Genomic DNA, 25,248 nt, shown 5'->3' on the forward strand with positions numbered 1-25,248 from the left:
TGCCACATTTGTTAAGAGAATCACTTCAGTTGTTAAATTAGAAACACGATTATTAAGTGAATCTGGCCTCCTCATTGACTTTGCTTGTCAGAAAGTCACAAAAGATTATCACATGACCCCGGGACACTGCAACTGTCATAAATATGAACCAGTTGTCAAGTGTCCGAATGTGAATCATGTGACCATAGGGATGCTGCAACGGTCATAAGTGTGAAAAATGCCTGTGTCACTTTTTTTCAATACCATTGTAACTTCAAACAGTCACTAAATAAGCTGTTGTAAGTTGAGAATTAACTGTAATGCAAACTCAGATTTAACAAACATTGATTTGTGACAGATATTCCAGCCACTCATATGGTCCATTAAATTAAGATTTTATTTTCTTACTGAGTATTCAACAGTCTTAATGTAGGAGAGTATAATGGGCAGATTAAATATATATATCAGTTAATTTTGGGGGGCTCTGGGGTCCTTAAACTTTCCAATTTATAACCGCCTGTAAGGATTTTGCCTGGTGGAGGAGAATGCATACAGGAGAAGACTTTAAATACAGCCTGAAATGTGTTGAATTTCTGCTCAGAGCTCAGAATTGTGGATAATGAAGATGACAAAAGAATAGCTGTGTTTAAAAACCTACAGCGTCCCAAAATTAACTTAAACTGCCTTTTGTTGCACAGATAATGGCACTTGCAAAATATAATCACGAGAGACAATGTAGCAAGTATTCCTAAAGGAGCTAGGGATATGATTGGTTTTTACTAGCCTAAAATTGATTCCATTCTAAATGTAAATTTGAGTTAAATATTAACACAGAGCCATGTAATATATATAAAGGAAAGGAAACTCCATAAGGAAACAAACAAAAGACTAATAAGGTGCTGATTTGAATAAAAACTTCTTATGCTAATTTATAGATGCTGCTTCAGTGGGTTAGGACGCTGGGCTTGTCGATCAGAAGGTCGGCAGTTTGGCGGGTCAAATCCCGAGTGACACATAACAGAGTGCCTGTTACTCGTCCTAGCTTCTGCCAACCTAGCAGTTCGAAAGCACGTAAAAATGCAAGTAGAAAAATAGGGACCACTCTGGTGGGAAGGTAACAGTGTTCCGTGCGCCTTTGGCATCTAGACATGACCACGGAGACGTCCTCGGACAAACACTGGCTCTTCAGCTTTGAAACGGAGATGAGCACCGGCCCCTAGAGTCGGAAACGACTAGCACGCATGTGCGGGGGAACCTTTGCCTTACCTTTACCTTATAAATCCTAACCATGTTTTAAAGCAGAGCATTGTACAATAGTGCAAGGGCAGGGGAAAACCAGCACTAGATATCATCCAGGTGGGTGTTCAAGCTAAACTCTGCCAGGCTGCAGTATTTGTCAAAGTAGCAAAGGAGGGTTTCCCATTTTTTTTCTCAAGAAGCTTGAGAATTTCTTCCCAGTTTCTCCTGACTAAGATAGTAGCATTCCAATATCTGAGGGGCTGTCACAGAGAAGAGAGCAGGACAAGAAGTAACAGATGGAAACTTACCAAGGAGAGAACCAACCTAGAACTAAGGAGAAATATCTTGATAGTGAGAACCATTGATCAGTGGAACAGCTTGTCCTCAGAAGTGGCAGGTGCTCCATCACTGGAGGGCTTTAAGAAGAGTTTGGACAGCCATTTGTCCAGAAAGGGTCTCCTCCTTGAGCAGAGGGTTGGAGTAGAAGACCCCCCAAGGTCCCTTCCAACTCTGTTATTCTTCTGTATTTGGGGTTGTTTTTTTTTTGCCTTTTGTTATGCTGAGACTGTTTTTTTCCCTGTCAAATAATTCTCCATCAATTCAAAGCCTTTCTGGCTGTATTACATTTTTCCCCTCTGAGAAAAGCCCAGTGTCAGGAAGAGTTTCCCATCCTGCTATTCATAGATCTAAGAAACAAAGAGTCTACAAACTGCTGGACAAAGGACCATATTATAAAAATGGACCATTCACCCATAGACTCTTTAGAAGCAGTCAATCCAGTAAGCAAGAGATGCATTCCCAGAGGCATCTGTCTTGGGATTAGAGTCAAAAACATCAAGATGGTACCAGCAACCATATGATCCAACAACCTAACCCTTTTAAAAGTGTATTGCATTCAAATTACTCATAAAATGATTGATTTCCCCCTATCTGATACCTTTGTTCCTTCCATAAGAATTTCAGTTAAATTGCCTTCTTTCAAACAAAATCTAAAAAAAATTTTCTTCATCAAACCAAAGAGAACATGCTTCTGAACATGCTTTTCTTCATCAAACTGAAGAGAAAAAATGCAGAACTTATAAAACTATTCTGCATTAGGGAAAAGTATCTGCTATCCTTAGAGTCTTTTTTCTTTGAAAACAGAGCTTCTTAAGCATGCTGGGAACATGCTTGCTGGGGAATTCTGGGAATTGAAGTCCACCCATCTTCAAGTTGCCAAAGTTGAGAAATAGTGCTTTAAAGCACAATGATGCTGGAGAACCACCGAAATCCAAAATGGCCTCGAAAAGAGAAAATGTCCTGGGAGAATCCTTCCAATAAAGCGCTTTTCTTTGTAAAACAAAGCAAATATTTGCTCTTGCTGATGCTTTTATGAAGAGCAATAAACAGAACTGGAAAATGCAGATGTTGTATCACTTGCCAGGATTCAGCACTCATAGGCTTGATTCAGACAATAGAGTTACCCCTAAGCCTACCCGCTTGACAGCCTTCCCTCAGAATAATAGAGTAACAGAGTTGGAAGGGACCTTGGAGGTCATCTAGTCCAGGGCTTTTCAACCAGTGGTACGGGTACCACCTGTGGTACATTGGCACCTGGCAGGTGGTACACAACCATCCTAGAAAAGTGGTAGCAGGGGAGGGGAATGAGCTGAACTGGTGGCAGCACCGCACAAGCCTGAGCGAGAGATGGCTGGAGCTGCAGGGCTGTCGGGGCTCAGCAAAAGCGCCAGGATCAGTGCTTCTTTGGGGCTGTCAGGGCTCAGTGGAAGCACCAGGATCAGCCCCAGGCTCCAGCTGAAGCTTGGCGCTAATCCTGGCACTTCTGCTGAGCCCAGAAGAAGCACCAATCAGCTGGAATGTTGCAGCATCCCCAGGGTCTTGTGATTTACATTCAGATGCTTGGCAACTGATTCATATTTATGATGGTCACAGTGTCCCAGGGTCATGTGAAGTGACCAAAACCTGCTGCAGCCACCCAGCAGAGGGGGGGGGAAATAAAAACCAAACACCCCCACCCCACTGCCAATCCTCAACAGAACTGCTCACAACAATGAAAACCTCGGACAGGAGGAAGAGCGCCGCCGAGCAGGCAGGCAGGTGTCTTGCTCGGCTGTGGCTTGGGCGGCACTTTTTTCAGTGCTATTGTAACTTCGAAAAGTCACTAAGCAAACTGTTGTAAGTTGAGGACTACCTGTACTTCATCACTTTTTTCCTTTTTTTTTTGGTCATCAAGTTTTTGACACCTTGGGGGTTGACTGGTGGTACTCAGGTATTTAAAGGTAAAGGTTCCCCCGCACATGCGTGCTAGTCGTTTCCGACTCTAGGGGCCGGTGCTCATCTCCGTTTCATAGCCGAAGAGCCAGCGCTTGTCCGAGGACGTCTCCGTGGTCATGTGGCCGGCATGACTAGACGCCAAAGGCGCACGGAACGCTCGGATATTGCCATATCCTAAAAGTAGTACAATGGATGAAAAGGTTGAAAATCCCTGTTCTAGTCCAGCTGCCTGCTCAAATGGATACCCTATACCATTTCAGATAAATGGTTGCCCAATCTCATTTGATATGGTTATCTTTCTTGCTGCAGCAACTCTGGGCAGCAACCAGAAATAAACCAAAAATAGCAAAAGTCCAAAATAATTAAAACCAAACACCACAATAGTCAATTTGCAATGAGACAAATAAATCCCTTCCATCTTATAGATCAGTGACAGACAACAAACAGTTAACCAACAAACCAAAATCCAGCTTCTGTGTTCACACAGCATGCTACGTGCCAGGAAATAAAGTTTGTATGTTTTAACATCTGGTTCATGTTTATCTGCTGAGAAAAATAATTGGGTAATTCAATTATCTGAAGTACTAATTATCCAAGTCCAGCTTAATTTGGCCTAGGCTATTGTCTGTAACCAACCATTTCTAAATTATAGCATCTACATTTTCTTTCCATGGACATGGTCCTAACATAGTATGATATGCCAAAATAAGATTTCGTTCTTTATGACTTAGGGATCCATTGATTGTCGTTTGCAAGGACAGTTGTTCATTTATGTGATAACCAAAGACTTGACCAAACCAGGACTTGAGAAAGTTTGAACAAAAAAAAAGTTCCAGCTGCTTTAGTTTGCTTTATATTTTTGTAATTCCAAGTATGGGACTAAGCCAGTGATGGCGAACCTTTCAGAGACCGAGTGCCCAAACTGCAACTCAAAACCCTCTTACATATCATTGGGTGCTGGGCAGGCATGGTCCATTGGGTGGATGTGACCAATTGGGTGGACATGGCACATTGGGTGGGCGTGGCTGCAGTGGTAACGGCAGACCGGGTGGGACTAAAAAGTTCAATCAATCAATTCCAATTTTGTAAGATCTTTTTTTTCCCCGCGACAAGTTGAAATTGATTGAACCTTTTTTTTAAAGCGAAAATGTTTTATTAAACCCAGCTGAAGGCCTAGGACTGGGGCGACAGTGCATGTGCCCACAGAGAGGGCTGTGCGTGCCGTCTGTGGCATGCATGCCATAGGTTCGCCACCACGGGACTAAGCCTTATGTCCCCAATCATGGCTACTAATGATTACAACCATGTTTTGGGCAGGCTGCTCTGTAATCTGTTTCAGGGGGTGCTGATATAGTGGTCTTGCTTTTGCTTCCCCAAAATGAAATTCATCCAATTGGTTCTGCTATTTAGATTTTTAGATTATACATATATTTCCTTTCCTGGGGAATCCACTGTAATACAATAATTGTGAATCCTTTCTTAGAGCATCAGATAAATCAGATACTGAAGGAGTTAGCTGAGGCAGTTACTGTCTATATGGTATTTTTATTTGCTTTAACAACAAAGCTCACATTAAATGTAAATTATTCTCAGAGGGGAAGAAAAATGTCAACTGATTTGGTCTTACCTTCTCTGTATCCATGGTTTTATATCAAAAGCATAAATCTTTCTGAATACACCATATTTCACAGCTAATAAGTATTGTAGCACTAGGCAGGCTGCAAACTTTGAATCCCAAATTGGCACCTTATTGAAAAGAAATACAATTCATCACATCGTCCAACTTCAGAGGCACAATGAGTTGGCTGAGTCCCGAGATTTTAAAATCTCACAGTAAAAACATGGGAATTGTGTTTTTTCCCCTCTGCACATTTGGCTTAGACAAGTATCAACAGATCTGTCAATCTTGATGTTTATAAGGAATATTTATGTTATTTAGAAGGCTTTTGGTTTTTTAATGAATACTTTGAATTTTCCCCCCAGGGTCTCTAAGTAGATTTTGCGTGCTTGAATTCCAAGTATGCATCAAAAAAAAGAACATTCTAGTCTGTGTCACTTCAGAGAGGGAATACAGCCTCCAGATTGGCAAAGGCCTCTCCTTGTATATGATGAAGGGGACAAGTATAATCTGGCCTGCATGACCATAAGAACATGACAATAGTCCTGCTTAATTAGATGAAGATCCATCTTAATCCAACTCTATGCTTCTTAATGACCATGGGTGTTCATAGTTCAGAGATGGAGAATGACCACCATCTGGCCATTGTTCCCCTACATCTGGAGTGTAGAGGTTGAAGGGGGAAGGTGTTACATTAAGTCTCAAAGATTGCCTGCCCTTAAACAGACCTCTTTTACATGAATATATCCATTTCCTTTCATAGACATTCCATTGGAATGATGTTCTGGCCAAAGACGTGCTTTCCTTTTTCTATTCTAAGTTTCATTCCTATGAGCTTCATTAAGAATGAATGAATTTATGAATGAACCTTTATTGTCAAAGTACAACCATGTATACATTGAGATTGGCTGAGCCTCCCTTCGTGCCCCCACCCCCCAAATTACAGTGACCCAAACCCTCCATCTTATTACACCATGTGAACTAATTGCACAACACACCGGCCTTGCAAGTCAATTATGCATAAAGTTTATAAAAATTATTTCCTGTTCAAAAACCTAACAGCCCACGGATAAAAGCTATTTTTCAGCCTGTTGGTGAGGCTGGCTATACTCCTATATCTCCTACCCGATGGTAGGAGAGTAAAGAGGTACCGTCCAGGGTGTGAATCATCCCTGAGAATCTTCCTCACTCTTCCAAGGCAGCGAGCCCTGGCGATGTCATCCAGTGGTGTCAGGGAACAGCCCACAATGTCTTGTGCTGTGCTCACTACCCTCTGTAATACTTTCCTATCCGCGGCTGTCAGACCGGCATACCAAACCACAATACCATACGAGAGGACGCTCTCTATAGTAGACTGGTAAAAGAGGGTCATAAGCCGTTGTTCTACCCTGTTCTTCCACAAGACCCTGAGAAAATGAAGCCTCTGTTGGGCCTTTCTGGCCACCTGGATTGTATTAACTTTCCAGGTCAGATCTTCGCAGAGGTAGACTCCCAGAAATTTAAAGGAGGAAACTCTCTCCACGCAGTCCTCCCCAATGTAAAGTGGGGCAGGTTCCTCCTTTTTCCTCCAGAAGTCTAGCACCATCTCTTTCGTCTTGCCGATGTTCAGGTGCAAGTTGTTGTTACAACACCATATGGATAGTTTTTGTACCTCCGCCCTGTATGCTGTCTCATCCAAAGCTGATCCATTAAGCTTTGGATCACCCCAGTCCCAATGTTTTGAGACAAGGAGAACACTTTTCCCTCACCTGGTTTTATCCACCTTGATCAGATGTCTTCTGTCAGGCACGAAGAATCAGGACCATCTGTTAAGTTCCATTTAAACTGATTTATTGCTCATGCCTTTACACAACAGATTAGTCACTAACAGTCAGCACTAAATTGGCACGAGATGAGAGTTACAGAATTCAAGAGGGACTAGATGTGGATCACTTGCAGGAATGTAACGAGTCCAAACTGATTCCTCTCTTGACTCCATCCCCTGGCTCTGCTTCTCCTTCTCCTTAGATCTTCGTCACCTTTTATCCCCAGTCATTTTTATTTGCCATCTTCTGCTTCTGTTCCAAGAACAGACATGTTACACAGTAGATATTTGTAATGGCATCTGGCAGATTTCTTTTAAATCCTTTTCCTTGTAATCTTCAGTATGAAATTGCCTCATTCCTGCCTGTCACGCACTGACTCAACAATTTCATTGAGCTACCCACTATGGCTTCAAGGTCTTTTTTTCTGATTAGCTACCAAAACCGAGATACAGCTGGGATTTCTTCTCCCACAAACCTCTCTTTACATATACACATTTGCCATTAGCTTGACAATTCGGCTATTTTAAGATCCTCCTGTAGCCAAAGAACATTGTGTTATCAATATACACAAACATACATATGGATATAATGCCAAGTGGATTTTGAGCTACGCATATAGTGAGAGAATTTGCTCTCACATTTTGAGCTACACATATAGTGAGACAATTTGCTTTGGAAATTTTTGTAAAAGTCTTATGTGTTTCAGTACTACTTTAGCAATGAAATCAACAAGAGGTATGTGACAATCTCCTCTCATTGGTAGTCTACATCCTCCATGATCGCCCATACATCCTACCACCAAAGAGCTCAGTTGCAAGTTCAAGGGCAACCAAGGAGGCTGCAGATGGACAGGGAGATATGAAACAGAAAAATATACTTGCATTTTTTAAATTATCCTACAGCAATAAAGTAAGCTCAAAAATATCATCCAACCAAAATTTGTAAGCTGTCTTTCAACTCCAGATTCTTTGTTAAGGTAGCATAGAATTGATGGGAAAGCTATCACTCAGAAAAAGTCCTATAGTGCTATTAGAGAAGTAGCTCAGAGTTCTGGATGGGATTCTCCCCACCCATACATATCTCAAAGATAGGACAGCTAGCATACTGACTTAGGAAGAAGGGATAAATAATAAGGACATAAGGGTGGTTTTATCTAAAACTTTTTGTTATTACACTGTAATTTCCTGATGTTTGCCCTTTTTCTCCCTGTTTCTTTGCAATGGAGTGGGCCAAAATTACAAAAGCTCTGCTTCTGCTTTTGCTCATGGCTGTGCAGCAAAGTAGCAAACCTTTGCTGGGGATCCAGTATATGCTATATTATTGCTTGGATGCCATAATACGTTATTGAGATCCTGTCATGCAGAGTTCCCCAATCTTTTCGGCCTTGCAGACCAGTGGGAGCAGGGAGAGGATTTTGCATCTGTGGGGACCAAGGGCGTGCACATCATGTCCAAGGTTCCAACTGATGATCCCTCTGATGTAAGCACAGTTGAGACATTCGAATCTCTAATGCAAAACTTTATTGAGTACAGCATATCGGCACTGATGAATAGAAAGCCAGCTCTGGCAAAAATGGTACCAGAGCAGTGAATTAAAAGTGTAGAATCTCCCTTCCCCTCTGATAATGCAGGTCACATTCAACAATTAAGGGTCAGACAATGGTTATGATAAAAATCTTCAGTTTCCAGCCAAACGGTTCTCCAATAAACTTGGTTCTCAGGCTGGACTGTTTACAGATGCTCTGAGCACTCCAAACATCCCCACTGTATCTGTAGGCAAGCTAAGAAACAATAATGGCTGAAGCACAATAACCTTTTTTTAATGCTTGACACGTATCTTCATTTGCACAAGCAGCAGACACACTTGCCCACTGCTCGTGCAAATGGAGATGTCCATGGTTACTTGCCCGCCATTTGCAGGGATGCACATACGTGCACTTCTGCAGCCTGGTTCCAAAAGGCTCAAGGCCCAGTAGTGGGCCGGAGGCCCTGGGGTTAGGGACTCCTGCTGTAAGGGAATGTGCAGATGGCCTTGCGGGATGAGAGGAAGATATGTTGCCTAGAAAACAATCAGACAAGAGGGGCAGGAGCCCCCAGTGGCTTCATAGTCAGAGAAAGAAATGTAGGAAGAACCCCAACTTAATGGATTGAGCAGTTAAAAGTGGTGGTGGGGAATTTGTATCTTCAGACTTGTACCTTAGGGAACACCTGCTGCCGGCATCAACTTCCCTCCGCCCTGTACGTTCCCACAGAGAGGGCCTCCTCAGGTTGCCACCGGTCAGAGAATGTAGATTGGTGGCCCCCAGGGGGAGATCTTTCTCTGTGGGCGCCCCAGAATTATGGAACCAGCTACCAGTTGAGCTCCGGATGGCGCCCGATCTCCGCTCCTTCCGCCGCAACCTAAAAACATACTTGTTCGAACAAGCCGGCCTGGCCTGAGGGGGGATTGGGGGGGGGGTTATTATTATTTTATTGGGTTTTTTTATTATGTATTAATTGTTCTTTTAACGGGCATGTATTTAATTACTTTTAACTTTTGTAATTTTGTATTTTATTCTTGCTCTGTACACCGCCCTGAGTCCTTCGGGAGAAGGGCGGTATAGAAATATTAATAAATTAAATTAAATTAAAATTAATGTAGCCTTACTATAAAATAGAATTAGCTCATCTGGTCATGTTTCCTGTCTGGTTTAGCTAGGAGGACTGACAGATCAGGACCCTTCCTCAACAAAGGTGATGTTGCATTAAAACCTGCCTTGCAGTTTCTCAATAGTTTTTTTTTTTTTCTTCTCTTGTGAAAAAGACAATTTTTTCCAGGGTGCTTGAGAATTTATTTCAATTTTTCTTGATAGCACTTTTAAACTTGTTTTATTGTTAAGGAAGGATCATACTGTTTGAGTCATTTCCAAGGAGAAACAATTTCCATAAAGTTTCCCATAGGATTTAACACATACCTGAGAAGGTTGCAGGAGATCCATACCAGTTTAGGCTAGTGTAATAATAATAAACCTTTATTGTCAAAGTACAACATGTGTACATTGAGATTAGCTGAGCCTCCCCCTGTGCTCTCTCCCCCCAACACACAGTGACAACAAACCCTCCATCCCACCACACTATGTGAACCAACTACACCACACACCGGCCTCCCAAGTCAATTCTCCATAAGATTATGTCCCATTTAAAAGCCTAACAGCCCACGGATAAAAGCTATTTTTCAGCCTGTTGGTACGGCTGGCTATATTCCTATATCTCCTACCGGATGGTAGGAGGGTAAAGAGATACCGTCCAGGGTGTGAGTCATCCCTGAGAATCTTCCTCACTCTTCCAAGGCTACGAGCCCTGGCGATGTCATCCAGTGGTGTCAGGGAACAGCCCACAATGTCTTGTGCTGTGCTCACTACCCTCTGTAATACTTTCCTATCTGCGGCTGTCAGACCAGCATACCAAACCACAATACCATACGAGAGGACGCTCTCTATGGTAGACCGGTAAAAGAGGGTCATTAGCTGTTGTTCTACCCTGTTCTTCCACAAGATCCTAAGAAAGTGAAGCCTCTGTTGGGCCTTTCTAGCCACCTGGGTTGTGTTAACTTTCCAGGTCAGATCTTCACAGAGGTAGACTCCCAGAAATTTAAAGGAGGAAACTCTCTCTACAAAGTCCTCCCCGATGTAAAGTGGGGCAGGTTCCTCCTTTTTTCTCCGGAAGTCTAACACCATCTCTTTCGTCTTGCCGATGTTTAGGTTCAAGTTGTTGTTACTACACCATATGGATAGTTTTTGTACCTCCGCCCTATATGCTGTCTCATCCCCACCTATAATAAGACCCACCACATTTGTATCTGCGAACTTGTATAATCAAGGAGGAACCTGATAGCATCTATTCAGACTAACAACTTTCATTAAAAGGAACCATCTTTCATCAACTGCAGGTCACCTTATCAGAAGATGGAGTGATTCAACTGTTGTAGGATGGAAATTGGGTTGAGGGAGATGGGAATCTTTGAGACCTTCTGAAATACCCTGATTTTTTTTGTTGATGGATGTCAGTTTAGCAATCAGAGTGGTAATGATGCTACTGTATAAATGTGGGTAAAAATAGACACATGACTTTGTTATAGGGGTCTGGTTCCCATGTCAGCAACATTGTTCTGGCGTTTGTTGTTGCTTGTATAGATCTGCTTCAGGTTGGGTGATTGACTGGATAAAAGTATGGGTCTATCACTGTAAAGTGAAAAGTCACCGTCCAGAATGAGCTGCAGCTTATTAATAATACATCTGAGAAGGTTGAGCTGTGAATGGTACAAAACCACTAGTTTGTGTTTGGTTGTCTGTTTTGGGAATCTGTCTTTTAGTAGACCTTCCCTGGGAATCTATGTGTCTCTACTGATGTGTCTACTAATCTCATTGTGTAGGTGGTTCAAGTCTCCTATTTGAATGCTTGATTGAACTTGTCTTCCCCTCTCACTGCCCTCCATCAGTCTGATCCCAGTTTAAAGCCTTCAGTTTAGCCACTACATGCACCAGACTAAGTGAGCTGCAATTCAAGAAAGTTTATGCCTTTTAATAAAGCTTCTTGGTCTGAAAAGATGTTATTGAATGCCTTCTGGCTTATCAAAACTCAAGAAGGAAGCAGACCTTTGGAGAGATGATTGTATACTGCAAAACAAGATATTCACGCACATCTGCTGGCTACCTCACAATTCAACCAATGGAAAGACTATGTATCTTCCACTGGAAATTCTCTAAATTCTTTTCTTTGAAAGAAAATCCTAAACCAAACACTCTCATCTGATTGAATAACAGAATAACAGAGTTGGAAGGGACCTTGGAAGTCTTCTAGTCCAGCCCCCTGCTCAAGCAGGAGACCCTATACCAAGCATGTCAAACTGCCAGCCCGTAGGCCGGATGCGTCATGCCGAAATGACGTCCACCCCATTGCCGGCAATGGAGAAAAAGTCACGATACGTGACATCACGAGTTTGACATGCCTGCCCTATACCATTTCAGACAAGTGGTTGCCCAGTCTCTTCTTAAAAGCCTCCAGTGATGGAGCACTCACAACTTCTGAAGACAAGTCTTTCCATTGGTTCTTACTGTCAGAAAATTGCTCCTTATTGCTTCTCTCCTTGATTAGTTTCTATCCATTGTTCATTAGTTTCTTGTCTTATGCTTTGGAAAATAGGTTGACCTCCTCTTCTTTGTGGCAGCTCCTCAAATAAATGGCATGGGTCCGGGTTACTTACGGGAGCACCTGCGGCCGGCATCAACTTCCCTTCGTCCAGTGCGCTCCCACAGAGAGGGCCTCCTTAGGGTGCCGTCGGTCGAAGAGTGTCGACTGGCGGCCCCCAGGGGGAGGGCGTTCTCTGTGGGCATGCCAGACCTTTGGAACCATTTACCGGTGGAGCTCCGGATGGCTCCCAACCTTCGCTCCTTCCGACGTGACCTAAAAACATATTTATTTGAACAAGCCGGCCTGGTCTGATGGGTTTTGGGGTATTTTAATGTTATTGTATTAACGTATTGAATTGGGCTGTAATATTTAATATTTTTTTAACCTTTATATGTTATATTTTATTGTATTGCCCTGTACACCGCCCTGAGTCCTTCGGGAAAAGGGCGGTATAGAAATTAAATTATTATTATTATTAAATATTGAAACACTGCTATTAAACTTACCCAATTCCAATTCCTGCATAGAAGAATGATTTAGCCTCCAGCCCCTTAATCATCTTTATTGCTCTTTTCTGCACTCCGTCTAGAGTCTCAACATCTTTTTTATAATATGGTGACCAAAACTGGATGCAGTATTCTAAGCGTGGTCTTATTAAGGCTTTATAAAGTGGTTCTAGTACTTCATGTGATTTTGAGATGAAGGAGAATGACAGGAAAAAATGTAGAAATCCAACCAATTATCTAAGAAACTGAATGCAAGGTCGAGCTACAATATGGCCTTTAAATCACTTTTTAGAAATTTCAGAATTCATAGAGCTCAAAAGGCCCACTTAGGCCACAGAGTGCATTTTCTATTGCTAGAGAAAAAGCAAAGTTTTAGGAATTCTAGACAGCATGTCATAGACTGTGAGTAATAAAAGTAGATAAAGCTGAAAACATTAAGACACTTTCAATGCTATAATGATATTGTGTGACCATTATATAAATCAAGATGCAGTTCAGCAAAAAGACACCAACAGAATCCTCATCAATTTTTTTCTTAAATGCTAAAAGGGACAATAGACAATTGTCATTCAGTACAGCATAGCAGTCTTAAGAACTACAATAGCAATTTAGAATTAATTTATCACCTGCCACCATACATTTTTAAAAAGCAAGCAAACAAGCACACAGAGTTATCCTGACTCAGTTTTTACATATTTTTAAAGCAGCATTCTTTTACAATAAACAGAAACAAATTCAGCAGTGAATATTTTTTTTAAAAAAAATTAGCAATGCAACAGAATTTTAATGCAAAACTGAGCAAACTGTGCTGTATTCAAACTGGTCACTCTTACTATGCTACCTGAAAATAATTTCATCACATTCTCCCATTTCTGTATCTAGCGTGGCCCTTATGCTTGATTTCGGTCTATCTTTACATATGAATTATAGTTTGAATTTACATTCCTACATGGATTGGCAGTTAATTGTCATTGGTTCAATTAGACAATGTGCCACCAATTAAATTGTGCGTAGCTATGGAACACAGATTGTTTAAAAACAATGAAAAACTTTGTGGCACCATAAAAGCTAACCACTTTTATACTGAGAACGTTTGTGTAATTGGTATCATTAACTGCAATACACAATGCACGGAATATTATTCTTGGCAAGTCTACAGGAGGGAGGGAACATTCTAAGCAATATACAGGTAGCTTTTGACTTACAACTGATTGCTTAGCAACTGTTCAAGGGTACAACAGACGTACCGTGGGATTTCTTACAATCCAGATTCGAAGTTCTGACCATCATCCCACTCTGCTATGGTCACGTGACTAAATTTTGGATGCTCAGCAACACAGTCACATTTACAGCCAGTTGTAGCATCCTGTGCTCATGTGACCACATGTTACCACGGTTTTGCTGAAAACCAGCACGTCTGGATTTTAGCGAAACTGCACTCATAGCATAGCATTGGTTCACTTAGAATAGAAGCATTCATTTAACAACTGTGGATTTGCCCAATGATCACAGTGACTACTACAAAAGTGGTCATAAAATTTAAGACCGTAATGACTGACGAACTTGATGGGCAAACTCCATTATAGTCCGAATTCCAGGACTACCTGTACTGTAGTCGGGGAAAAATGAAGGGCAGAAGGCAGTGATGGGATTCAAATTTGTGAACAACTGGTTCTCTGTGTGGATGCCGCTTCTGGAAGTCCATTCTGGGCCTGGGCAACAAAAAATTAGCTACCGGTTCTGCCAAAGTGGTGCGAACCGGCTGAATCCCACCACTGGCAGAAGGTGAAGTTAGTAACTTTCAGAAAAAAGAATTAAATGTGATGCAGTTACATTTTATTGTTGTTTAATTCTTGGGCATAGTGTTGAACTTCTTGTCGAATTCTAGCTTAGTTCTTTTGCTGTGAAATATATCTCGGGGGAGGTAGAAAGTAAAGTGATTTGATTCCAGCTACTTTTTCTGCATGATTTTACCCATTGCCCTGGAAGATTTGTCATAGGGAAAATAGTTTTGGAAATACAAAAGTGATTATCCAACTCTTATCTAATACTTCTCATCCTCCTCTCTTCACTATTATTTCTTCCTGTAAAATAATACATGTATGTAAAAGAATCGCCTGTTGCAGGGGAGCTGGCAGCCTTGATATTAACACAATCAATGAACCATGAGTAGTTGCTACAAAGCATAAAGCTACATCCTGCCCAGCATGAGAATTAATATGGAATACAGCTCATCTATTTATCTTGAGTAGTTACATCAGACTACTGATCTATAAAATGTACATCTGAGTGGATTTCAAAGACCTAAGTTCAAATCTCTCCTCAGGGTCTAACAAAATATTAGAAGCAGCAGCAAATGGCTGTGATATCACTAGCCCTGTAAAACCTCTGTATGAAACAGAGACATGGTGTAATGGATGCATAAAGATTGGGAAGTATTTGTTAACAACAATGGGATGGAGATGTTAATGACTGTTGGACAGCAGACTACAGAATACTTTAAAATGCCTTCGGAAATATTTCTGGGATTATCCCTACTACTCCGACATATGTTGTACATCCAACGGTCCCAGATCTGCAGATGGCATCTTCAGTCCAAATGTCAGGACTACATTTTATTTGTTTGTTTGTTTATTAAATTCATTGGCCTCCCATCTTACCACAGGTAGGCTTAGAATATTAAATGTTAAAAAGATAAAACTATATAAAATAAATAAATAAAATGCTACCAAAAGTACAATAAAACCAACAAAGAAACAAATCCCAGTCAAATGTATATTTTTTTCCCAATTTGTTTTTTAATTTTTTACAAAAGCTGCATCACACCATGAATCCGGCCTAGAATAAGGAATCTACACATCGTAATGTAAATCCTTGTTGCCATGTACAGCAGATATATTGCAGATAGTTCTCAACTTGCAATCATAACAGAGCGTGCTCATTACGGTCATGAGTCCTGGTGACTATAAAATGGGTCACCCACAGAACTGATCTGACCTTTTTTTTATGGCAGTTCTTAAGTAAAGATTGTGGTCATTAAGCAAATTAATTGTTTGTTATGGAATAGGTTTGACACCCCCCCCCCAAAAAAAAAAAAGTAAATGCTGGTTTGGGGCAAAAGCATTGTAGCAGGATCCAAAATGGGTCGGTCACCGAGACCAGAGGTTTAGTCTTCCGAGCTTTTGGACTAATGTTGGAGCCCATCGTGAGGGAATGTCTGTCTAGCAGAGTGTGTACATATCCTGCAACATTATCCTGGGGCACATATACTTGCCTTCATTAATGAAAAATGTTGTAAAACACAGTCATGTGACCATGGGACATGGCAAGCAGCCATTAAGGCAGGTCAGTTTCCAAGCACCCAAAATGTGTTCTTGTGACTACAGGAAGGGAGCACACGTCAGAATGTTGGGACCCTTGGGGATCTCTGTCGTAACTTCAAATGGGTGCTATAGTTATAAATTGAGAACTACCTGTAACTGAGGATGTTGGTGGGGATAGATTACTACAAGGATTATGCTACTGTCCATCCCAAATGCTCAAAGGAAGCAGCTCTTCCATTTTTGCAAATATATATTCGTAATGTGTTTTGAGCAGATGCTATTGTATTGCTTTTTTTCCCCCCACAGCAAGCATCTTCTGCAGATTTAATGATCAGGAACATCCTTCTGATGCATGCTGGAAGATATGGCTGCAGGGTGCAATCTACAGCAGACAGTGTATCAGATGAGGCAGAACTTCTTGTTAGGGGTGAGTATACTAATCACAGAAGACAAGATCAGCATAAATAATTGTGCAACCCAGTTGAAATATAGACATTGGTGCTGTTCTCATGGCTGCGTTTTTTTATTCAAAAAATAACTTTATTAAACATTACCTTATACAAATAAAACTTGATTACAACTAGATCATATAGAAATACATTTTTTTAAAAAAATAAAAAATAAAAAGCACAGAAGAAGGAAAAAAGGAAAGAAAGAAAGAAAAATAGAAAAAGAAACTTCATTCCTAGTGGCTAGAATCAACATGAAGTTATCACTGTCTCTTAAAATACAACCATACCCCTTCCCATTTCATATGTCACCCCATTCTCTATAAACCCAGCTCTAAAACCTCATCTTTCTATATTAATCGGTATTCGGTAAGAGTTATCAAAAATAACAACATAAATATTACCAATTTTATCTATTAGACCCAATTTGAATCCTTCCTTTACATTTCAACAGATCAAAAAAATATATGTAGATGGTCCTCAACTTACCACCATTTAATGTTTAATGACCGTTCAACATTACAACAGCCTGACAAAGGGCATTCTGGTCATTGTAAAGCATTGTACTGCCCCTCCGTGATCAGGAAATGGTTACCTGGGTGCTTGGCAACCTGTACGTACTTATGACTGATTGCCAAGCAGGAGTTTACCTATTATTGTTTGTTTGTATCCCACCTGCATTATTTTTTATAAATAACTCAAGGAAGAAAACATATCCAACACACTTCCTCCTCTTATTTTTCCCTGCAACAACAACCCTGTGAGGTGAGGTGAAAGAGAATGACTGGCCCAACAATATCCAGTTGGCTTTCATGGATAAGGCAGGACTTGAACTCATGGTCTCTTGCTTTCTAGCCTGGTGCCTTAACCACTAGACCAAACTGGCTGTCTAATCACCATTTACAATCTTCTCTTCTGGCTTCCCCAGAAAGTTAATGGGAAAACCGGTAAGGAAAGTTGAAAGCTGATGCCCTCTGCCAAGAGTTCTGCCATCCATGCACTTCCCTTCTGCACATGTGAGGTGCTGGATTTCTTCCACAGGGTTGAAGAAACAGAGTTCAGGTCTCAAAGATATGAACTCCACTCCTGCAGCCTGTTGGAGCAGTTCTTTCTGCACACAGAGGGGAACTGAGTGAAGAAACTAACATGATCCAAGGCCTGGAGACTAAAACATAGGAAGAACGGCTGCAGGACTTGGGTCTGGCTAGTCTAAAGAAAAGAAGAAATAGGGGAGACATGATAGCAGTATTCCAGTACTTGAGGGGCTGCCACAAAGAAGAGTGGGTCAAATTATTCTCCAAAGCACCAGAGGGCAGGACAAGAAGCAATGGTTGGAAACTAACCAAAAAGAGAAACAACCTGTGATTAAGGAGAAACTTCTTGACAGTGAAGACAATTAACCAGTGGAACAGCTTGCCTTCAGAAATCGTGGGTGATCCATCACTGGAGATTTTTAAGAAGACACTAGACAGTCACTTGCTTGAGCAGGGGGCTGGACTAGAAGACCTCCAAGGTCCCTTCCAACTCTATTCTATTCTATTCTATTCTATTCTATTCTATTCTATTCTATTCTATTCTATTCTATTCTATTCTATTCTATTCTATTCTATTCTATTCTATTCTAGCTCAAATCCCAAAGATCTAAGCTCTGTTTGCAAAATGGCATTTAGCAAGGCAATTTCAAGCATTACAAGTAATCCTCGAATTATGACCACAAGGGAGCCCAAAATTTCTGTTGCTAAGTGAGATACCGTATTTGTTAAGTGAATTTTGCCCCATTTTATAACCTCTCTTGCCAAGGTTGTTAATTGAATCACTGTAGGTGTTAAGTTAGTAACACGGTTGTTAAGTGAATCTGGCTTCCCCATTGACTTTGCTTGTCAGAAGGTCACAGAAGGTGATCATGTGACCCCAGGACACTGCACTCATCATAAATATGAACCAGTTGCCAAGTGTCTGTATTTTGGTCATGTGACCGTGGGGAAGCTGCAATGGTTGCAAGTGTGAAAAATGGTCATAAGTCACTTTTTCAATACCGTTGTAAGTTTGAATGGTCATTAAATGAACTGTTGTAAGTCGAGGACTACCTGTACTGCTAAAATCTGTCTTCTGCCTCTAAAAAGTCAGTTCTAACTATACAGATTAGCAATGTTTAGGTGTACCTTCATAGCTTACATAAGCATAGTTGATCCCCTTACATATTACTGAAGAATCAAAATCTTTACTCAATTTTTGATTCTGATCCACAACAAATTTGCTGTTCCTATTGGGATTCAGCCCTGCCAACTTTTACTTATTTGCACATCTTATCAGCTTCCTGTGTATTTTATATGGCTTGACATACACATGCAGTAATTTTTGTTGCATAGTGTTTCTTGATTTCCTTCTCTGTGGAATAAATAGAGCAAAAATCTATAATGCAGGATAATTCAGAACATAAAATTCTGATCAGTTCATTATATGAATGTAGAACTATTTTATTCCTCTAGTAAAAACTTGATACACTGAATCAATACCCACTTCATAGTTGGCTGTATTAACTTCTCCAGAATGCCTAAATTTGGCAATTTTCTTGCCTTTTTACTCTGTATTTCACAGAACCTTTGGTGACTCCATGTTATACTCAAACTCTTTATTCTCTCTAATATGTGCTGTGCAGCACTACAAGTTTTCTTCCTAAAAGATAAATGCATAGCTGGATCAAATCCTCACACCTATAATTTGCACACAAAAAGTATTTTATTTAAATGAATGATGCTCCCTTCCAACTTCAAACTGAAAATGTGTGGGACAGTTAAGAATTATAGAGCTTTATTTCTGAAAATCTATTCATAGCCCAGTGCTTTTGTAACAAATGATCAGATAATTTCTCTCATTTTGTTCTGCTTAAATTCTCCATTTCTAGATAAAGTTGTTCTCTCTCTCTCTCTCTCTCTCTCTCTCTCTCTCTCTCTCTCTCTCTCTCCCTTACATGATGATTTCTTTCTTATTCAAACAAGTTCACACTTTTAGTCTCTATATGGGGTTTAGAAGGGACGCGGTGGCTCAGTGTGTTAGGACGCTGAGCTTGTCGATCAAAAGGTCGGCAGTTTGGCGGGTCAAATCCCGAGTGCCGCGTAACAGAGTGAGCGCCTGTTACTCGTCCCAGCTTCTGCCAACCTAGCAGTTCGAAAGCATGTAAAAATGCAAGTAGAAAAATAGGGACCACTACGGTGGGAAGGTAACAGCATTCCGTGTGCCTTTGGCGTCTAGTCATGCCGGCCACATGACCACGGAGACGTCCTCAGACAAGCGCTGGCTCTTCGGCTTTGAAACGGAGATGAGCACTGGCCCCTAGAGTTGGAAACGACTAGTACGCATGTGCGGGGGAACCTTTACCTTTATGAAGTAGCCGAAGGACCACTCGGGACGACAGGCTAGTAACAACAGATTTATTTAAGAGCAAAGGCAAACATAGAATAACTTGTTCGGCTTTTATAGCCGGCAGCTGGTAGTGAGGACCAATCAGCGGTGTTCATTTTGGCGCCCTGTCAGGCAGGGACCAATCCGCGTCGTCTTTTGTTGACAGCTCCGGCTTCCGCGTGTCTTGGTGTTTTGACAGCCGCGAGCTGTCAGTGGTTGCGCCTGCGCTGTACGGTGGACGCTTTGACAGCTCAGGCTTCTTCGTAGTCCGGCGTTTGACAGCCGCGAGCTGTCAGTGGTGGCGCCTGCGCGGTGCGGGGAACTTTGACAGCTGTCAAAGTTCCCGCGTGTTCTTCTTGTCAGGCTGCTTTTAGTTTATACGCTTGCTGCTGCCGTATTATTTGAACAGTTAACATATATACGTCTCTCTCAGGGGATTGTTTACGTATATAACACACCCCTTACCCCTCCCCTGGTGCGTTTCCATCTTCTTGGATGTTTGAACCTGCCCACTGATAGTCTTTTAGGTAGGTGGGTGGTCTCCGATTCCTGTTTGAGCGGCGAAGGGGTGGAGGGTGGTGAGGTTCCGGGTCTTCGTTTTGGTGTTCTTCTTCCTGGTTTGGCATAGGCAGCATTTCCGGTGGGAGCTGTATGCTGGCATTGGTTGGTTGCCCAGAATTGTGTGGTGGTTGTCTGGGTCTGAGCTGATCAATATGGCGGCGTATGTTGCCCTGTGCTTGCGTAGCTATAAGGTATGAGATGGGCCCTGTTTGTTTTATTACTGTTCCTTGGACCCACTTGTTTTTATCTGTGTATGATCGTGCCCAAATCAATTGACCTGGGTTGAGTGTGCGGGTAGGGTGGGGGTGTGGATCTTTTTCTGGATACGTGTCAGGGTGCAGTCTGTCCAGACGTGTTATTAGCCTTCTCCCCCATCTTAATTCTGCTGGTGATTTGCCGGTCGTAGAGCATGGTGTTGTGTGTTGTGCTAAGAGGAACTGGCTGAGGCGCCTCTGCCAGTTTCCTTTAACGAATTTTTTTAATGCTTCTTTCGTGGATCGTACCATAATTTCAGCCATTCCGTTTGACGAAGGGTGGAACGGCGCCGACGTGACCAGCCTAATACAATTCTTCATAGCGAAGATCTGAAATTCACGAGAGGTGAATTGAGGCCCGTTGTCAGAAACTATGGTGTCAGGTAAGCCGTGCGTAGCGAATATTTTTCGTAAAGCTTGAATAGTGGCTTGGGACGTTATTGTTCTAAGGGGGGTGACTTCCAGCCATTTTGAGTGGCTGTCTACTACAATTAAGAAACTTTGGCCTTGGATGGGTCCCGCAAAATCTACATGTATACGTGACCAAGGGTTTCTTGTTGTCTCCCATTTATGGATTGGAGCCTGGGGTGGTTCATTCCTGGTCTCTTGACAGGTATAACACCCACCTACGTACTTTTCTATTTGTTTATCTATGCCTGGCCACCACACATAACTTCTAGCCATCGCCTTCATTTTTACAATTCCAGGGTGTCCTTCGTGTAAAATTTGTAATGTTTGGTCTATGTTTCTCTCTGGTATGATGACCCTATTTCCCCACAGCAGGCATCCTCTATGTGTTGAGATCTCATTTTTTCTGTTATAATAAGGTTGGAATTGAGGTTGTGGATTTTGAGCTGGCCATCCTGTTGTGGCCCATTTGAGGATTCTGGCAAGTATTTTATCTTTGGCAGAATTATTAGCTATGATGTTTGCAGTGAGGGGGCATTCTGGAAGTTGGGAGATTGCTAAAATCTGGCTGGCTGGGGCTGGGTCTGGGTCCCTGGTTTGTATGGGCAGTCTGCTGAGGCAGTCAGCATGACCCAATTCTTTACCTGGTTTATGTATTAGTTGATAGGAATAGGCTGCTAAGAAGGTTGACCATCTTAGCATTCTCGGGGAGAGAATTTGTGGAGTAGTTTTGTTCCACGTGAATATGCCTAGCAGGGGTTTGTGATCAGTAATTATAGTAAATGGTCTTCCATACAGGTAATCGTGAAATTTTTTGACCCCTGCTACTATTGCTAGGGCTTCCCTGTCGATTTGGGCGTAGTTTCTTTCAGCTTTGGTTAGAGTGCGTGAATAGAAGGCTATGGGTCTTTGTGTGCCGTCCTTGAATATGTGACTTAAGACAGCCCCGATTCCATAGGGAGAGGCATCGCAAGCGATGCATATTGGGGTGTCCTCCCTGAAAAGGGTGATAGTTGAACTGTGACAGATAATCTTTTTTAATGATTGGAAGCTATTCTCATGTTCTTTGGTCCAGGACCAAGTTGTACCCTTGTCTAGGAGTCTGTGCAGAGGCTCCGCAATAGTGGCCTTATGGGGGATGAAGGCATGGTAAAAATTTAACAATCCTAAAAAGGATTGCAGCTCTTGCTTATTCCTAGGACTGGGTGCGGTTTGAATAGCCTGTAGTTTTTCTGAGGTGGGGTGGATGCCCTGGCTATCTATTTTGTACCCTAGGAATTCAGTGGATGTGACTCCAATAGAGCACTTTTCCCGCTTAAGTTTGAGGCCGGCTTCTCTGAGCCGGCTTAGCACAGCTGACAGCCTGTCAGCTAAGTTCGCTTCGTTTTCTCCGGCGATGAGAACATCGTCGAAGTAGGGGCAGACCCCGGGTATTCCTTTCAGGGTCTTCTCCATGATACCCTGAAATATACCCGGGGCCGCCGATATGCCAAATTGGAGCCTCTTTACCTTAAAGGCACCGCGGTGGGTGACAATTGTCTGGGCCTCCGCAGTGTCCTCAGTGACAGGTAGCTGTAAGTACGCCTGAGCGAGATCGAGCTTGGCGAAAAGGGTGCCCGAGCGGATGGAAGCAAATACGTCCCTTACCGCTGGCACCGGGTAGGCATGGGGGCTGAGGGCTAAGTTGACTGTCGCCTTATAATCAGCGCACAGTCTCACTTCCCCATTAGGTTTGATTGGGGTGACGATAGGGGTCTCCCAGGTTCCCCCTTCTGTGGGCTCAAGCACCCCTAGTCCTACGAGGCGATCAAGTTCGTTTTCGATTTTTTCCTTAAGGGCAAAAGGTACCCTCCTGGCTCTTATCTTGACTGGTTGGATTGCAGGGTCTAACTGTAAGGAGATGGGGGGACCCGTGTATTTCCCTAAAGTGCCATCGAAAACGTCGGCGAATTTATCGCAAACGGCTTCTAGGCTGGGTGTTAGGATGGTGTTAACCCCAGTTAAAGCGATACCTAATGGACTGAACCAGTTTAGTCCTATCAAATCGGTGCGGTTCCCTGGTGTGACTAAAACCTCCAGGGGCCCCTTGAACCCCTTGTACTGCACTACGACCTTGGCTTTTCCTTCCACCGGAATGGGGGTTTTCTGGAAGTCAGCTAGGTGTACCTGAGTTTGTTTCAGGGGGATTTGTCCTCGGCCCTTCTGACAGATCTCCTGATAGGTTGTTAGAGAAATTAAGGAAACTGCCGACCCGGAATCTACTTCCATGTGGCAGGGCACCCCCTGAATCCTGACCCAGATCTTAACCTTGGAGCTTATGCTGTTTACCCTGTCCACAATCTCTATCAGGGGCCCTGGGTGGGTTTCTCTGCTGGCCTGGGCAGCTGGCCTACCTGGGGGGTTTGCCTCCACCTCATTGATGTTGTCCCGGCCCTTGCTGCGGCACACCGGCTTGATGTGGCCGGTCTTTCCGCAATTGTGGCATTTCGCGTTCCTAAAACGGCAACCTCCTCGGGCATGATTGCCCCCGCAGCTGGCACAGGCGGCTCGTTGCTCATAACGCGGTGGCGGTGGAGGGTTCCTGGCTCCCCGGCGGTCCGACGTCTTTCCCCTTCTCGGCTGTCGGTGCTCCATTCGGCGTTGTAGGGCTTCTCCGTCGGTGAAATCTACCGACTCTCCGCTGTCGCTGAAGGCTGCACTTTCCTGGTAGACGGTCGCGGGGGCCTCTGGGGTCGTGTTGGTCGGCTTCTTCTTGTGGCTGTGTTCGTATGCCATGATTTCCCTGGTCAGCTCGGCCAGGTTCATGTCGGGTTTGGACGTCAGTTTTTTTTGTAGCTTCTCGTCCCTCAGACCGATCACCACCTGGTCTCTGATGCGGTCTTCCAGGTCGGGGAAGCAGCAGTTCCTTGCGGCATGCCTGACCCCGGCGATGAATTCGTTGGCGGGCTCGTCCTGCCGTTGTTTCTTTTGCGCGAATTGCACCCGCCAGTATAGTTCTGATCGAGCCGGCATGTAGTATTTGCTCAGCTGGTCCACCAAGTCCGCGTAGGAGACTTCAGTGATGGGCACTGGGCTGAACAACCCGACGGCTGCATCGTACACCGGGGGCCCGCTGATGTACAGCAGAGCGGCGGCCTTTGCTCGGTCGTCAGTGATCTTACTGACGAGGAGGAATCCCTCGACTTGGCCGAGGTGTGATTGCCATCTCTCGGGATGGCGGGTATCAAACTCCCTCACACGGCCGAAGTTTGCCATGTCGTCCGGTCCTGGGTTGCTCCGATGGAAGTTAAAACTTCCGTGACAGCTCTTGCCGGGAACTCCCTTCCTCGGCCGTGACTTCAGCTCCGGAGCGATCCCATCCCACCTTCGTCGCCAGTGAAGTAGCCGAAGGACCACTCGGGACGACAGGCTAGTAACAACAGATTTATTTAAGAGCAAAGGCAAACATAGAATAACTTGTTCGGCTTTTATAGCCGGCAGCTGGTAGTGAGGACCAATCAGCGGTGTTCATTTTGGCGCCCTGTCAGACAGGGACCAATCCGCGTCGTCTTTTGTTGACAGCTCCGGCTTCCGCGTGTCTTGGTGTTTTGACAGCCGCGAGCTGTCAGTGGTTGCGCCTGCGCTGTACGGTGGACGCTTTGACAGCTCAGGCTTCTTCGTAGTCCGGCGTTTGACAGCCGCGAGCTGTCAGTGGTGGCGCCTGCGCGGTGCGGGGAACTTTGACAGCTGTCAAAGTTCCCGCGTGTTCTTCTTGTCAGGCTGCTTTTAGTTTATACGCTTGCTGCTGCCGTATTATTTGAACAGTTAACATATATACGTCTCTCTCAGGGGATTGTTTACGTATATAACACACTTTACCTTATGGGGTTTAGAGTGCACACTCCATCTAACTCTGCTTGGGGCCATCTGTTATGTTTGAGATTACAAAGCACATACTTCAATACTTGAAGGACTATGAAGAAGATGCACTGAACTTAGAACATCATGAAGGCTTACGGATAGACCACACTAGATTATCAGAAAGAAGTCAAAAAGGGACATGGCAAGGCAAAATTCTATATGGCAAAACAAATAACAAGATCTGGCAATGGCTAAGAGCAAGGAAACTGAAGAAACAAAGGGGCTAATTCTGTCTCTGCTAGACCAAACCTTAAGAACAGATGCATACTAAACAAAGCCAGAATAGCAAATGCCACCTATACAAAGAAGCTGAAGAAACAGCGGGCCACTTAGTAAGCTGCTGCAAGATCACAAAGATTGAC

At 43.2% G+C, this 25,248-nt stretch overlaps 1 protein-coding gene across 1 annotated transcript in view; it reads left to right on the forward strand.

Annotated features, from left to right (window-relative positions):
* Nucleotides 1–25,248, forward strand: part of CNTN5 (contactin 5) — a gene marked incomplete at both ends in the record, with an annotated part of 284,514 nt that overhangs the window by 197,810 nt on the left and 61,456 nt on the right. The window contains one exon of the mRNA XM_083362597.1: nucleotides 16,219–16,339. Within this exon, the coding sequence (XP_083218723.1) occupies nucleotides 16,219–16,339 (121 nt within the window). The remainder of the gene's footprint in view (nucleotides 1–16,218; nucleotides 16,340–25,248) is intronic.

This window comes from Vipera ursinii (assembly GCF_947247035.1).
Source record: "Vipera ursinii genome assembly, chromosome: 4".
NCBI classification, from domain to species: domain Eukaryota; kingdom Metazoa; phylum Chordata; class Lepidosauria; order Squamata; family Viperidae; genus Vipera; species Vipera ursinii.